We start from the raw sequence: 18,043 nt of genomic DNA, 5'->3' as shown, positions 1-18,043 counted from the left end.
TATATATGCTTATATATATATGCATATATTTATATACATATATACCTATCCATATATATATATGTGCATCACATATTTATGATGGATAAGTACTCAGCCATAAAAAAGAATGAATTAATGGCATATATATGCATATATATATGCTTATATATATATGCATATATTTATATACATATATACCTATCCATATATATATATGTGCATCACATATTTATGATGGATAAGTACTCAGCCATAAAAAAGAATGAATTGATGGCATTCAAAGCAACCTGGATGGGATTGGAGACTAATATTCTAAGTGAAGTAATTCAGGAATAAAAAAACCAGAGCCTTTTACACCTCACCCATAAGTGTAAGCTAAGCTGTGAGGATGCAAAGGCATAAGAATAACACAATGAACTTTGGGAACTCAGAGGAAATGCTGGGAGAGGGTGAGGTGTAAAAGGCTGCAAATTGGGTTCAATGTATACTGTCTGGTTTATGGGCACACCAGAATCTCATGAATCACCGCTAAAGAACTTACTCATGTAACCAAATATCACCTGACCTTCCAAAATCTATGGAAATAAAAAATAAATATAAAAACACAAAGAAATTCAATTGGACCCAATGAACTTTAAGAAAAACAAGATAATTATGATTCTATTGATTTAGGTGACTTAACTTATATCTTATTACCTTAGGCAGAAGCCCAATGTCTTCATGTATAGAATGAGATAATACAGTGGACAAGTTTTGAACACTGAATTTACAGAGTGCTTTATGAAGTGACCTGTTTCCAGTGAAGGCCTGGTAGTTATTAAAAAAGAGTCTGTATAACATTTTCGAATTTGGTATGTGTCATAGAAGAAATATGTCCATTGTTCAATCACGATTTTCATGGTCACTTTTATCCTGCTCAAATGTTGAGAGATGCAGGTCAAGGTATTTTAAGTATAGTCTCAGTTGTGTGGTTAATATGATTATGATTTCACTATAATCTTTTACTTGTTTAGCTGAATTTATGTTGAACTCATGTGCTAATATTTTTTCTTAATTTTTCGGGTGTTAGAATGAGGTAGAGTTAAAACAACAGTATTTTAGTTTAAAGATATATTTCTTCATCGTTTTTTCCTTATAGCCCCGCTCTCCAGGGCTCTGTAATACACCGTTATTTTCTTTATCTCCCTCTCAACATTTAATACCATCAATACATGTGCATGTGTGTGTCTGTATACACATGCGTATGTACATTGTTTATGTATTATGTGCGTATGTATTATACATACAAATATCTAATATTTACTTTCATTCCCCAGGAACCAATTTTTGCCCCCCTTGGGCAAAAACATATGAAACAAGTAATCTTAGCTTGGTCTTTAAAGTTAAAAAGATTTGTTGATAAGAAGAGGGCCAGCGAAGGTAGAATAAAGTGAGGAAAATGGGCACACGTTAGAGAGCAAGGGAAGATCTGGAAGATGTTCTCCGGTTCAGAGGGGCAGGCAAAGAGATTCTAGTTCTACGGCGATATATACAAGGCATCAGTTCTATTTTCCTAAGCACATTCAGTTGTGATAAAATGAGAGGGTTTCAAGTGCTGATACTTTAGATCCCACACTCAAAGGTGAGATTTTTACCCAATGAGTTAGATTTTTACAGTTTCAAAGAAAAGCAATGTTTACAACCATGGGTTCAAGAAAATTCTAAGTGAACACATATAATAAAGACTTGCAAAAAGATAAAAAATTATGGCTCTTTAAATATTAAAAGACTTGAAGAAAGAACCACAGTAAACCTTTTTAAACATTGCTGCCTTTGTATTTAAGAAACTCTACATTAGTTTAGATGTTTAAAGCATGAATCAAATGCTTACTAGGCTATTTCTTAATACCACATGTATTTACACTTTTTAAATTTTTATTTATTTATTTTTAAAATGCATTTATTTAACTTTAGGTACGTACTATATCTGGCATTTCTCCCCATGTTATCCCTCTGCACCCTCCTCTCCCTCCCCACCCCCCACTGTCTCTCCCCTACCCCCACAACTGCCCCCAGTGTGTGATGCTTTTTTCCCTGAGTCCATGTGTTCTCATTGTTCAACACCCACTTATGAGTAAGAATATGCGGTGTTTGGCTTTCTGTTCTTGTGTCAGTTTGCTGAGAATGATGGTTTCCAGGTTCATCCAAGTCCCTACAAAGGACACGAACTCATCGTTTTTTTATGGCTGCATAGTATTCCATGGTGTATATGTACATTTTCTTTGTCCAGTCTATCATTGATGGGCATTTGGGTTGGTTCCAGGTCTTTGCTATTGTACACAGGGCTGCAATGAACATATGTGTGCATGTGTCTTTACAGTAGAACCATTTATAGTTCTTTGGGTATATGCCCAGTAATGGCATTGCTGGGTCAAATAGAATTTCTATTTCCAGATCCTTGAGAAATCGCCACACTATCTTCCACAGTGGTTGAACTAATTTACACTTCAATCAACTGTGTAAGACTGTTCCTATTTTGAGAGAAGAGGAAGAAATATCAGATGTCATCATTAGGTTAATGCATAAATGACAAACCTAAATGCATTTTAATTTCCTTTTCTTTAGACCTCATCTGAAGCCAAGGAAATGCAATGTTAACGAAAAACTATACAGCTGTGACTGAGTTTGTTCTCCTGGGACTGACAGATCGGGCTGAGCTGCAGCCCCTTCTTTTCATGGTATTCCTAGTCATCTACCTTATCACAGTAATTGGCAATGTGAGCATGATCTTCTTAATCAGAAGTGACTCGGCACTCCATACTCCAATGTACTTCTTCCTCAGTCACCTCTCCTTTGTAGATCTCTGTTATACCACCAATGTCACTCCTCAGATGCTGGTTAACTTTTTGTCCAAGAGAAAAACCATTTCCTTCGTTGGCTGCTTTATCCAATTTCACTTTTTCATTGCACTGGTGATCACAGATTATTATATGCTCACAGTGATGGCTTATGATCGCTACATGGCCATCTGCAAGCCCTTGTTATATGAAAGCAAAATGTCCAGGTGTGTCTGCCTCTGTCTTGCGGCTGCTCCTTATATTTATGGCTTTGCAAATGGTCTGGCACAGACCATCCTGATGCTTCGTCTGTCCTTCTGTGGACCCAATGAGATCAACCACTTTTACTGTGCAGACCCACCCCTCTTAGTCCTCGCCTGCTCAGATACTTATGTCAAAGAGACTGCCATGTTCGTGGTGGCTGGTTCCAACCTCATCTGCTCTCTCATCATCATCCTCATTTCCTACATTTTCATCTTCACAGCCATTCTGCACATCCGCACTGCTGAGGGGAGGCGCAAGGCTTTCTCCACCTGCGGGTCCCATGTGACTGCTGTCACTATCTTTTATGGGACACTGTTCTGTATGTACCTGAGGCCCCCTTCTGAGACATCTGTCCAACAGGGGAAAACTGTAGCTGTGTTTTATATTTTTGTGAGTCCTATGTTAAACCCATTGATCTATAGCCTGAGGAATAAAGACGTTAAGAGAAGTATAAGGAAAGTTATCCAAAAAAACCCGTTTGCTAAGTAAGGTAGATATTTTGATCATAGGTCTTGGGATTTGTTCTTGTTATCTGACCAGTTAATGAGCATTTTAGATCAACAAATTACTCTGTCATTGTGTGTTTTTTGTCATTTTTACTTTGCATATGGGTCTTCAAAATATATGTCAAATTATTAGCTAAAGCTTACAGTGCCATCCTCAGAAAATTGAAAATGAATGCATAGAAATTCAAATATAAGCCCAGAAGGCATTGTTCTAGCTTTATAAATATAAGTAAAGTACAGACAGTTCCATTATTCGTGCTCTTACTAGTAAAATATCATAAAAGACAGAATTATTGATTGCTATGAAAATGACGGCTCATTACGTTTTATAGTACTTAATAGGCCTCCAGACTATTTTCCAGAAACTTGACAACCATAGTGGATGAGGTTTTCTGTTTTTGTTTTATACATATTATATACAAAAAAGTATCACTTAGGTATATCTTGGATTATTACTTTAAGTTGTGTCCTTAGAATGATATCACAGATTCAATGAAATCCTCTTTCATAAAGCTTTTCATGGAAATGCCAAATTTCCTTTAGAAGGGGTTATTAATTGTTTGTGTGTTGTGCCAGTAAGCAAACCAACAGTGACCTCACTTCTTCACTCTTTATTACTATTGCCTGTTTCCTTTAAATAAATGAATTGAATGTTTTATCAATGAGTGCATATGGATATTTGTGTGTTTTATGTATGTACGTGTGTATGTGTGTGTATAATTGATTATAATATACCATTTTCTTTCTTAATTGCTTATTCAAATTGTCTTTGGTGAAAAATCAAGGTCATATGCTTCACCTATTTTTAAATTGTGGTGTTTATATTTTGTCTTATTTGTTTTAGATGTTTCTTAATGACATAACATGTTTTTGTTATATATACATCTGTAACAACTATATACATACACACACGAATTCCATTTTATCTTTTTTTATCATATCTATCATATCTCTTGAAATGGTAGCATTTTATTTTAAATACTGTCAAGTTTTTTTAAAAATTTCACTTTATTGTTCCCTTTTTTACTTTTAGGAAATTAAGTTCTTTGCCACCTATGATCCTGTGGATTTTTACATATATTATTAAATTGGTTTCATTTGTTAATTTTTTCTTAGGAACTATTTTTAATATACAGCCAAAATAGAAAATACTATAAAGACTCCTTTTTAAGCATAACTAATCACTAATAAATTTTCACAGAACGCCACCTTTGTTTGTTATTTTAGAAATTTGAAAATTAGTAAGATGAATCTTTCTTGACTGATTCTCTTGTTCCATTTTTTACTGTAAACTCGATTGTGAATTTAATGTTTCTTCTCCTTCTGTAGAGTTACATCATTGAATAGGTGTTTACATTTTCACGAAATATGTAGTACTGATTTGCTAGATTTAAAACTTGAAATAAATGCATCCACTCTATGTATCTTTCTGTAATGTATTTTATCTTGTATTAAATATTATTTGGTGTATCTGTGATGACTTATGCAGCAACAATTTTTAGTGGTATAGTCTACACCAATATACAAATATCCTTCAATATGTGTATTTGTTCTACTTTTTTTTTTTTTTTTGAGACGGAGTCTCACTCTTGTTTCCCAGGCTAGGCTACAATGGTTCGATCTTGGCTCACTGCAACCTTCACCTCCTAGGTTCAAGTGATTCTCCTTTCTCAGCCTCCTGGGTAGCTGGGATTACAGGCAAAATTCACCACACCCAGCTAATTTTGTATTTTTAGTAGGGACAGGATTTCTCCATATTGGTCAGACTGGTCAACTCCTGACCTCGTGATAAGAAGGAGTTATTAACTAGGAGTTTGTTAATGATAGTTTATTCAGATATCAAAAATGTGTTAAAACTTGTGTTTACATTATTAGTAGATAGATTAGATGCTCTCCCATGTGCAATTTCTATGTTCTTTTTTTTTCAAACATAATCACAGCACTGCTTATTATAGTGCAAAGAATTCTGTTGGTAGAAAAATACAAGTGTGTCCAGATATTTTAGCACTGATTTGCTATGCTAATATTACTATATATTAAAAGTGCATGATGTGAACTTGATTTATGCCTAGTCATTGTCGCCATAACTTGCAGTATGAGATCACTACATTAATTTATTTTGCTTGCTGACCACCTATTTGTTCCAATATTATTGTTTAAAATAATCAGAAACTTCTTAGTAGTATAAGAGACTCACACACATTGGATTAAATCAGCAGTCTGATCATCCTGACGGGGATCAGAACAAAATCAGATCATAAGACATGACAGAAAACATTTGGTTTCGAGACTAAAACTTTAAATCTGTAACTTTTTCCTTTTCTTTTTTGAGACTTAGATTTGAAGGCTTTATGCGTTTTCTCTTTCCTGTTTCTGTAATATTATCCAATACAGAAACATCATCTTTACTTACAATGCTTATCATTCAGTGTACCTGCTTTTCAAGGAAAACGTAATTTGTGTGTTAGAAAGGAACTAGAAAAGTCACTGGTCTCATCAGCCTGTATGGATACTCTCTGGATTCTTATCTCCATAGACACAGCCAACAACCATTTGCCTTGACCACATCCTGTTGACTACTTAAAACTCTTCATTTAACATCTAAGTTTCTCTTCTTCTTCTCTCCTTCTTCTTATCCTTTTTTGCTTCTTTTAATCAGGTTTTCTGGATACTGGGAACAAAAAAAAAGAGAAGAGATAAGAGATAAACAAGTGGCTTTCTGGACTCTCAACTTGAATTAATTGTTAAAAAAAAATCTAGGGGAAAATGAGTTTGAGGAATGCCTTGGCTTTCAGTGTGTAAGCTTTTGACCTGTTGTAATCCTGGGTATGGAAAGAGCTGTGATAACACTGTGGCCCTGTTTTCTATTTGGTTTTGTTTTAAATGACTCTCTGGAAGTTAAACATCCAGTAAGTAATTTGATTTGCTTAATTTTAAGGAAAGAAAAAATTTCCTTTGAGTTAAATTTATGAGGGTAAATTCACTTACATTTAAATGTAGAAATTTAAATGTGCAGTTCAATAAAGTTTGACAAGTGTGTACATCCACGCAATCACAATTCCAATTTTTAAGGTTACTGTGCAGTTGGGAGGTGAGTGTGAGAATCGGGCAGTAAAGATGCTACCAGGCTCACTATTCTTACCAAAATTCAGGAATTTTTTTCTTGAATAAATGCTTATAGAATTGTTGTAAGCTTTTGATTACTTGCCAGTGTCCGGAAACAGTTCATTTGGACTGTTTTTAGTGTTCTCATGGTTTTTATGGAAGGACAGTTTTAGGAGGATCATTACTCTGTCATTCAGAAAGTGATTCTTAGATAGATAGATAGATAGATAGATAGATAGATGATAGTCATCAAGATTGTATCAGCAGTCAGCTCACTTTAATTGCTGAGAGTAGTATCCCATTACAGAGATATACCATAATTTGTTCAGCTATACACTTGCTGATACATGTTTGAGACTCCTTGGGGATATGTCTTCTTTTCCACTAGATAAACACTGAAGAGCAAAATTGCTGTGTCACAATTTTATGACAAACTATAAATTTATACAAAATTTTATGAAGAACCACCAGTTTTTCAGTTACTGAATTATTTTACATTCTATCATGTTACGTATTATAAGAGTTTCAGTTGCTTTCATTGTCATTGTTAATCTTTGTATTGTCAATATTTTTTATTCTTGGCATTGAAGCAGGTGTGAATTGAAGCGTTACAAAGATAAACAAAGCCAGCTACCAGTCAAAGTTGTAAGGACAGATTTTAGTCAGTAATGTAGTATTTCAATGGACAGAAAGGTTCACTATAAACTGAACTCTAATTTGGTTTGCACAGAGGTACCTGTGTATTCTAAAGGTAGAATGAGGGAATAGGAAGGAGCATGAGCAGGGCTCAAGAAAGTCAGAGAAATAAAAAATTACAATAAGTGTGAAAGGAATGTTGGTTCATGTGAAATCCATCTAGGTTTGCCACCTGGCTTCTACCCTCCCTTGGGAGCTGGTAGACAAGAGCTCTTTCTTCAGATGTTGACAGAAGCAGACAGTACATTTTCTTGGCAGCCTTGAGTTTTCTAAGGTGGGTACTTTGAGTGGGACTAAAGTCATCCTAGGGTTGTGGCCTTGAGCTGTTACCCACTGTGTTCACGTTTTGTTCAAGTCTTTTTAGGCCAAGGTTGAGGCCTAGTGAAGAAAGTGCTCAGAGGATTCTTTCCAGAGTTTTGTCCAGGAGGAAATCTTCGTTCATGGTGTTTAATTATAGGCAAAATTTACATTTTCTTCTTCACATTCTTCTTTACATAGAATTTCTTCTCATGTGGTTTGCTGTTCATGTGTCTTCTTTTATGAGATGTCTGCTCACAACTTAAACTTTCTTTTTTTTTTAACTGCACTGCTTGTGTTTGGATCAGTGAATTGTGGGGATGTTTATATGTTCTGAGTACTGGTCATTTGCCAGAATTAGTTACTGTGAGTGGTCTTCCTAGTCTATCGTTTGCTTTTTCATTATCTTAGCATTATTTTGAAGAATGCATGTTTTAAAATTTGATGACACACACACTATATATATATTTTTTTCTTCACAATTTGTGCTTTTCTTTTCTTCCTAAGAAATCTTTGCTGTCCTTAAGAACATAAAGATATTCTTTGATTTTTTTTTTCTGGAGGACTTGTAGATTTAGGATTTACGTTTAGCAGCATTATTTCCACCAAATTAATTTTGAGTTTTGGCATGTGGTGTGTTATAGGAGCTTAAGTTAAATATTTTGATGAGCATATCTACATTTTTCAGTAGCAATCTCCATTAAAATGCCCTTGTACATTTGTTTAGAAACCCACTCACTACATATACTAGTGGATCTATTTCTGGACTCTCTGTTCTGTACCATTAATCTCTTTATCATCCTTAAATCCACACATTGCTCTGAATGTTACACTTCTTAGTAACTCTTAAGTGGATAATAGTAACTTAAGGGAGAACTTTTCACACACTTTATTTTTTCAGCAAAGCCTTCAGAAACCTCTCTTCAACTTATTTGAAGGCATTACTGTTTAGTTAATATCATTTTACTTCAGTTGCCATGATCAATCGATTGACAGCTGCTAGAAGTGCATCTAATGAATTAGTTATGTAACGACTCCAATGTTCAGATCATTGGACACTTCCTAGTGGCCCTGTACATTTAGGTAGTGCAAGTCATGGAACAGTATTTGTTCACTTTCAAAGGGGGTTTTCATTTTTTTAATAACGGAATTTATTTTAGAATCAGATCATCAAGTTTCACAAATATCAGCCTGCTGAAATTTGATAGAAGTGCCATTCAAATTATTGATGGATTTATGAAGAATTAACCAGTTTGCCATATTGAACATTCCAATGCACAAGTGAGATGTATGTCTTTATTATTTTGGTCTTCTTTAATTTTTCTCTGTAGATATTTGTGCTTTTCAGTGTATCTTTTGAACATTTTCTATTGTATTGGTTTCTGAGTAGCTTATGCTTTTATGTTATTAGTGATATTTTAATTTTTATATTTCACTTGTGTATTGCTGTTTTGTAACCAGATGAGTGGGGTTTTGTTGTTGTTGTTGTTGTTGTTGAGACAACACTGTAGTCTGTCACCCAGACTAGAGTGAAGGGTGCAATTTTGGCTCACTGCAATGCCTGCCTCCCTGGTTCAAGGTATTCTCCTGCTTCAGCCTCCCGATTAGCTGGGGCTGCAGACCTTGACACCACACCTGGCTAATTTTTGTATTTTTAGTAGAAATGAGGTTGTGCTATGTTAGGCTGGTCTTGAACTCCCAACCTCAAATAATCTGCCCACCTTGGCCTCCCAAAGTGCTTAGATTACAGGCGTGAGCCACCCCACCCAGACTGTATGAGTGGTTTTTGTGTATTCAATTTGTAATTGTAATCATATCATCATTCAGAATATATACTTACTTTTTCATTTGTATGTTTTAAAAGAGATTTTATAATAAATCTTCATGTCATCTTGATAACACTAGAATTATTAATATAAAACTATATTACTATTCAGTAATATAGCTAGAATCTTCTGAAGGCTTTCTATGAAAAATAAAATAAGCATGTATAAAACTCATCTTTGGGTCAGTATAATACACATAGCTAAAGCATGTATTCTCTAATCAAATCTATAAATAAATTACCATTGCCTTCTAATGTGTGGACATACGATTATGTGATCCCATAGGAAAATTTTTGAGACTTTATTCTTCCTCATCAAAAATAACCAATCCATTACTTTTTGTCTATCCATTCAGTTACTATTGAGCCAGCCCTATTTGTTGTCAGAAAAGCCATTTTGTAAATCTTATGTTTTATTGAAATGTTACTGTATATTAACATGCATAAGAAAACAAATAAATGAACACACATATACATACACATGCACTGTAGGACATATTGCCTTCAAAGTGCTTAACAAAGGGCCAAATTGTCAATTAGTTTTATGCGTTAAGGAATGAGGAAATGAGAGACACCAGTATTATAGTCCTACATAAACCTTAATTCTATAGAAACATTTAAGAAATCCTATTTTATTTTTAAATTAATGCAAGGAATCAAAACCATACAGATAAAAACTGAGATAAGGCTTTAAACTCAATTTGAGGAAAAAATAGCAATGCTCTAGTATTCTCAAATTTCATGTATAACAAATCTACGTTTTGATTTTGACATATAGCTATATTGTATTGACTGATTTCTCAATGAATAACCACCACCTGCAATTTAAGAGAATTAGGGATCCCTCTTCTGTCTTGGCCAGAGTCCACTTTGATTCATTTGTGCTAACCTGGGACTATCTGTGCACTGGAAAATACAGACTAATGAAAGCATCTGTAGCTTCCTTTATCATCTAACAAATGTGGTGTAAACAATTTTAAAATATTTTTTCTTCTATTTTCAAACCTTTTTCTAAATCAACAATTTTATGAATCATCAATTTTATACATGGTCCTGGTTCTCAGACCTGTCTTTGATTCTCAGAACCTTAATGATTTTCAGGAGGGCAGACCAGTTCCAGCATAAATCCATAATGTCCATCCTCCAAAGGACCCTGGGCCCTGACCAATCTTTCTGCTTCCTTCTACTGATTATGTTGTCGCTCTTCTGCTCTTCATCCTTAAAAACCCTTCCTTTCCTCAAATCTTTCACCTGCCACATCTTTCTACCCCTCACCCTCAGTAGATCGCCTCACCCCAGTGTTTATATCCAAAACCTGAAGAGTTTTGATGGAAATCTTCCTGTTTTTATTATGCTAAAAATGCAAAACTTATCTGCCTATATTTTCTTTCTTCCAAATTATTGAAAGTGATGGCTAGTTTCTCTGTTTGTGTTAAAGCTCTTATGAACACATGTACCAAAACTACATAAATATTACATAGGGATTTCATCCTCAAAGGAGAATCTATCTGTTCAAGGCACCAAACTAATATAATGCCCTTGAGGAACAAAAAATATTTTAATTGTTTCTTCAGAATTAGTTTTAAAATACTCTAGAGAATATAGCTAAAAATGTATTATAAATCTTGCCACTTTGCTTTTATAAAGTATAGTGAGTTAACATTAACAGGTAGGTCATTTTCTACATTTGTTCACTGAAAATACAACTTCGTGTGTGTGTGTGTGTGTGTGTGTGTGTGTATGTGTGTGTTTGTGTGTGTGTGGAGATCAGTATCCAATCAATGGAGGAAACAAATATTTTCAGCAATTTCACCAGATTCTTCTATTCATATGTTAATATTTCACTGACTCTAAAATCTATGCAAGCTCCTTGATGTGTATGTGAGAACTAAATAAACGATGGCTTTAAAGTACAAATTTTTCAACAATAATTTTTACAGTCATAGCTTATTTTCACTAAAAACTAAGAGAGAGCAGCTTGAGTTGTAAGCAAAGACTGCTTTTAACCATTTTCTGTGATTCCTTAAAAGTATTTTAATGAGTAGTTTAATGATTTTCAGTAGGGCAGACCAGTTCCAGCATAAATCCATATGTGACATATAAATGAGGACCAAAAAAATCTCGCTTTCTTGCTCAGGTGCTATAACTGTTTATTTACTTTTTAAACGTTGCATTCACAGAAATGTCTCCTTTGAATGGTTATCTAAAATAATCTTTTTTTTTGTTTTTTAATTTTTTATTGGATTTTAGGTTTTGGGGTACATGAGCAGAGCATGCAAGACAGTTGCGTAGGAACACACATGGCAGTGTGCTTTTCTTTCCTTCTCCACTTTCAATTTTCTTCATAGAACCAGCTCTTACTTGAAATTATAAAGGTATCTTTCTTTCTTGGTTTAATTTTTATTTCCATATTATAATATGAGCTCCATGAAACTGGAAAATTTGTTCACGCCAATAACCCCAGGAATTGGAACACACACAAAAAATCAAGCTATGCTTTGTACATGAATAAACAGGCAGATAAATTTCAAAGCGAAAGAAACCAATGGTCTGTATTTTCTTAGCCATATATCAAGCAATAAATTTCACAAATTTAATGTTCACCGAGTGAAGTTAAACCAGACAATCATGGGTTTTAGATGAAAATGCTACCCTATTTTTTCCCTCTATTTTGTATCCAAAACAATAGGATATCAGACTTGGAGATAAACTGGAGATTGGACCTCTTTTATTTAGTTATTTGATGCAAATATTGATATCTGATATTTATTGCTTTGTTTTTTTCTTTCCTCAGAAAACTTGAAAAGAATTACCAAATGTGGAGTTCACAAAGAAGACAAGTATAAATATATTAATGTGTAAATGTATATGTGTATGTATAAGACAATGTATATATGTATGTATGTATGTATAAGAGAGAGAGAAAGTGTCTGTGTCTAAGTGTGTGGGTTTGAGATATGGAAAGAAAGAGACAGAAGACATAGACATAGGGAAAAAATGTTATGCAGAAATTCTGATGTGTTTATTCAAAAGAGAAAAGTAATTGTAGCCTAAATGAATAGACAAATAAGTGAATGATAAATGGATAGAACAAATGCTGAATCTGAATCAGACAGAAATCATCACATTCTTTGTCACTTTCTGTTTTCAAAAGATATGAAGATGTTCTCCCCAAACCACACCATAGTGACAGAGTTCATCCTCTTGGGACTGACAGATGACCCAGTGCTAGAGCAGATCCTGTTTGGGGTGTTCCTGGTGATCTACCTAATCACACTGGCAGGAAACCTGGGCATCATCCTGCTGATCAGGACCAATTCCCACCTGCAAACCCCCATGTATTTCTTCCTCGGCCACCTCTCCTTTGTGGACATTTGCTATTCTTCCAATATTACTCCGAATATGCTGCACAATTTCCTCTCAGAACAGAAGACCATCTCCTATGCTGGGTGCTTCACACAGTGCCTTCTCTTCATCGCCCTGGTGATCACTGAGTTTTACATCCTTGCTTCAATGGCATTGGACCGCTATGTAGCCATTTGCAGTCCTTTGCATTACAGTTCCAGGATGTCCAAGAATATCTGCATCTCTCTGGTCACTGTGGCTTACATGTGTGGCTTCCTTAATGGGCTCTCTCAGACACTGCTGACCTTTCACTTGTCCTTCTGTGGCTCCCGTGAAATTAATCATTTCTACTGCGCTGATCCTCCCCTTATAATGCTGGCCTGCTCTGACACCCATGTCAAAAAGACGGCGATGTTTGTAGTTGCAGGCTTTACTCTGTCAAGCTCTCTCTTCATCATTCTTCTGTCCTATCTGTTCATTTTTGCAGCGATCTTGAGGATCCGTTCTGCTGAAGGCAGGCACAAAGCCTTTTCTACATGAGCTTCCCACCTGACAATAGTGACTTTGTTTTATGGAACACTCTTCTGCATGTACTTAAGGCCTCCATCAGACAAGTTCGTAGAGGAATCCAAAATAATTGCGGTCTTCTATAGTTTTTTGAGCCCAATGCTGAACCCATTGATCTACAGCCTACGGAACAAAGATGTAATCCTTGCCATGCAACAAACGATTAGGGAAAATGCTTTCGTAAAATTGCAGTTTAGGTGTCTGTTTATTTGCAATCCCTAAGTGCCTGGGGGGTAAGAAACTGACTGTTTGAAATGGAAAACCCTAGTGTAGTCATGATTTGTTTAACATTATGGACTGTTAGTAACTGCTTTAGTTTCTTCTCAAAATTAAAACTTTGAATATTGTTTTTAAAAATAAAAGCATTAATGTTGAAATTGAAAATGTTTTGCCAGAGATTCTGTGAATGTAAATTATTTGGTGTCTAATAATTCTGTACGATAATATTGTGTTTACTTCCTTGAGGGTAACTTTTTAAGTAATTTAGCGTGAGAGAAACTCTGACAATCCATCTCCTTTGAATATTATGGTTTTTGAGCCATAGCAAAGTTCAAGATAGGGTGGATAATTTTACATTTTTTAAAAAATGAGGCCAGGCATGGTGGCTCAAACCTGCAATCCCAGCACTTTGGGAGGCCGAGGTGGTTGGGTCACCTGAGGTCAGACATTCAAGACCAGTCTGCCTAACATGATGAAACCTCGTTTCTACTAAAGTTACAAAATTAGCCGGGTGTGGTGGCACATGCGTGTAATCCCAACTACTCAGGAGGCTGAGGCAGGAGAATAGCTTGAACTTGGGAGGAGGAGGTTAGTGAGTCGAAATTGCACCATTGCACTCCAGCCTGGGCAACAAGAAAAAAACTTCATCTCCAAAAAAAAAAAAAAAAAAAAGAAAAAAGAAATTATTTCTACTTCAATGCAGTGTCTTGAACAATAGCTCTAAAGCCTGTGAACTTATTGTAATTATTGTGCAAAAAATGTAAGTATATGAATCACCTGTATGTTAAATTTTCTGCAAGTATTCTAACATTGTAAACATCTTGAAAAATTTCTTTTTTGTCCATGCATAATACTGGTTATGCTCCTCAATTCTGAAACTCAACTCTCAACACTTTTTTTTTTTAGTTTTCAAGTCTATCGATCCATTTCTATCATCAAAATAATTTAATTGCATTCTACATATGTTTCCTAGTGCACTATCTCTGACTTAGGACTAATTTAGTAGGACTCAATAGGGTCTATCAACTGACATCTGCATATGCATAAATGACTTTGTTGCTGGAAAAAGGAGTGTTGGTACAGACCCCAGGAGAGGCTTCTTGGATCTACACAGGAAAGACTTCAAGATAAGCTGCAAAGTGCAGTGAAAAGCGATAGTTTATTAAACGCGACTCCAGAGAGTTAGTTTATTAAAGCCTACTCCATTACAGAGTAGGGTGTTCTCAGAAAGCAAGTGGCAGAATGTGCCCTTTTTAAGTTTTTAAAAAATATACTAGTCTTACCTACATACAGACTAAACTAAGCTGTGACTACATGTGGGTAGGCTGACAGCAAGACACAATTTATCATTCTGTTGATTTAAAGAAAACTATCCTTGACATTTTAGTGTGTGCATAACTGTTACCGTGATAAAAATATATACTCTTATGAGAATTGGGACACCCAGACTCTCCTGCTGCAGTGGTGTGTTCTTGTAGATATCTTGAGGCTGTTTTTTAGGATGGTGCCTTGTTAACCTCAAGACAGAGTTGATTTTAAAATGTTGTCACCCTGACTCTCTTAGGCTCTTGTTTCTTTAACACCCTGAAACATTATAAAAATTAATAGGGGCGTACATATCTATATGGAGAATATACCCGGTGTTAATTTTGCCTCACACAACTGTCTGTGGCACATTATTTTTTACATTAGCGTATTCTAATAGTTCTCAAAGTTACTATAGAGCAAATCAGTCACAAAGAGGCTACATAGAGATACACATTAATCAATGTATTATTAGTCAACCAGATGACTGCATACCAATACACATATATTTAGCCCTATCAAATTGCCTCATATGTTTGGTATTTTAATATTTTGCAGTCTGATTTTAACTAATGCCATACAGAAAATGCTACAGAAGAGGCTTATATGATATAAACTACTGTATCTACTATAAAATGTTCAAAGTGGTCTTCCAGAATATTAAACAGATGACTTGCAGTTTTTGTAAAACTGGGTTCTATTCTTAAGTGTCAGGTCATTGGATATGTCTGGTTCTGTCCAAATCCTCTTTCAGAAACAGTAACTGAAAAAGAAAGAAGGCAATTTGGGTAGCGACATTTTAATATTTATCTTTTATCACTATTTGTGTATTTGCTTGGTTTTGGCAATGACAGCAACATGACAGGAGAAGGTGATCTGAAGGGACAACAGTGAAGCAGAAAAGCTGGGAATTGTGACACAGGGTCCTCACTTCCTTTTTGAGGACCAGCATCATTTCATCTGTGGGATATTTCTTTATCTTATGACAGCATCATTTAATCTATAGGATAGTTCTTTATGTTATTCTTTTATCTTCCTCTTTTGGTTAGGCAAAACATTGCATTAAATTTCTGGAAAGCAGAGTGGTCTAATACCCTATTTGAAAACTGGATTTTAAAATTAGTGCCAATACACTCTACATTTTGCATAAATAACTGTACACTTCCTTTTGTTTTCTAGTTATGAGAATTGTTGTGGCTTGCAGAAACCAAACTTAAACTTTGACACCTTTGTAATCCAAATGCTTGACCTGTTTGTAATTTCTTTTAAAAATATTTATTTACTTCTATTTGTAATTTAATGTTTTCAATGTGCAAGCCTTTGGGTAAAAGTTACCTCAGATATTCTTTGGCAATAGAACATAAATGGACATGACTAAAAAATAATAATGATTGATGTAATCAGTGTGTTGCTAATTTTAGAATTACTGTTTTCTTTTTTAAAATCTTCACAAATGACATAGTAAGAGAATTATTATCTTCATTTACAATATTTGGAGTCTTAGGCACAGAGAGATGAAATGACTTGCCCAGTGACATTTGGCTGCTCAGTGGCACAAAAGCAGATTTCTTGTTCCAAATTCTCTCTCTTTCTAATTCATACTGTGGTGGTTTTTAAGCCATTCTTCAACACACTTCAAATGCTGGGTAGAATATTGGAGACTATGAATTAAGTAAGAATATTTGTATAGATGAAATAGTGGTTATTATGTGATAGTGATGTGTATCCTAACAACAGCTAATGTGAATTTTCCCTGACAGTTCAGGCTACTGTGGTCATTTATGTGCATGATAATTAAAATTGTCTTGATGTTCATGCAAAGGAAGAGAATGTTGATATACAGGAGACCTATATACTACTTAGACTGCATTTTATTAATATGTTTTCCCCAGTATAAAAGCACACATATTCACATTAATTAATTATCAGGTACAGACAAATATAAAGAAGTAAAATTTATTAAGAACCTGTTTATGACAAGGAATAACTTTCCCCATCTTCCTGTCTTCTTCTGAACCCTCCAATCTCTTCCAATTACAAAGTTGATTCCACATTTTCAAGTATCTATAGCAGTGCCCCACTTCTCTGGTGCCAATTTTATGTATTAGTCTATTCTCACATTGCTATAAGGATCTAACTGAGACTGAGTAATTTATGAAGAATAGAGGTGTAATAGATTCACAGTTCCTCAGGCTGTACAGGAAGCATGGTTGGGAAAGCCCCAAAAATAACAATCATGGTGGAAGGCAAAAGGGAAGCAAGCAGGTGGCACGAGGAGAAACGAAGAGCAAAAGTGGAAGTGCCATACACTTTTAAACAAACATGTATTGTGAGAACTCTGACACAAGGCAACATGGTGGTGCTAAACCATTAGAAATCACCCCCATGATTCAATCACTTACCACGAGGTCCCACCTCCATCACTGGGACATTACAAATTTAGATAAAATTTGGGTGGAGACACAGAGCCAAACCATATCAGGCTCTATTAAATGTGATATTCTTTTATCTTGCTGATTTGAGTATTATTTATTTGTCTTTGACTTTTCTTCATTTAATTATAAAGTACACTGAGATATCACTGTTTTTATTGAACTTGATTTGTGAGCTATGGGCTTTTCTACCTAGATGCTATTGTGTTTCTCCAGAACTGAGAGATTTTCAGTTATTATTTCAATAAATATAGTTTCTAGGCCTTTTTACCTCTCATTTTATTCGGATGTTTTAATTATGCAGAAGTTAATTTACTTGATTGTGTCCCATAGTTTTCATAGGCTTTCTTTACTTTTCAAAAAAACTTTCCTGATAACATAGTTTCATATGTTCTGTCTTCAAGCTTGCTGATTCTTTTCTCTGTTTCATAAAAACCATTCTTAAAAATTTCTAATGAGTTTTTAAATTCAGTTTTTGTATTATTTATTTCTAGGATTCCTATTTTTAAAAATTGTTTTTCTCTTTCCAATTTTTTATATTATTCCTGAATTGTTTCCCTTATTGTTTTCTGTTTTCTATAATTTCTTTTTTAACATTTTACTTTCTTTAATTTTATTGTTAAGTCCTGATTTCCTCGGAGATCTTTGTTCTGACCTGTAATTTCTTGAACTTCTTTAAGAAGC

At 34.7% G+C, this 18,043-nt stretch overlaps 2 protein-coding genes across 2 annotated transcripts; both read left to right on the top strand.

The window, feature by feature from the left end:
* Positions 1 to 2,612: 2,612 nt before the first annotated feature.
* On the top strand, positions 2,613 to 4,295 carry LOC100415516 (olfactory receptor 5M5-like). Its single transcript, XM_002755345.5, has one exon. It carries the CDS (start codon positions 2,613 to 2,615, stop codon positions 3,549 to 3,551), a length of 939 nt encoding a protein of 312 aa, XP_002755391.3. The 3' UTR covers positions 3,552 to 4,295.
* Positions 4,296 to 12,653: 8,358 nt separating this feature from the next.
* Positions 12,654 to 13,625, top strand: LOC100415150 (olfactory receptor 5M10). The gene is given in 1 exon segment (XM_009008201.4): positions 12,654 to 13,625. A coding segment is annotated over 1 exon segment (972 nt).
* The last annotated feature ends 4,418 nt before the right edge of the window (positions 13,626 to 18,043 follow it).

The sequence above is a fragment of the Callithrix jacchus genome, chromosome 10, assembly GCF_049354715.1.
Source record: "Callithrix jacchus isolate 240 chromosome 10, calJac240_pri, whole genome shotgun sequence".
In the NCBI taxonomy this organism is placed as follows: Eukaryota; Metazoa; Chordata; class Mammalia; order Primates; family Cebidae; genus Callithrix; species Callithrix jacchus.
This window is presented reverse-complemented; position numbering and strand designations above follow the sequence as displayed.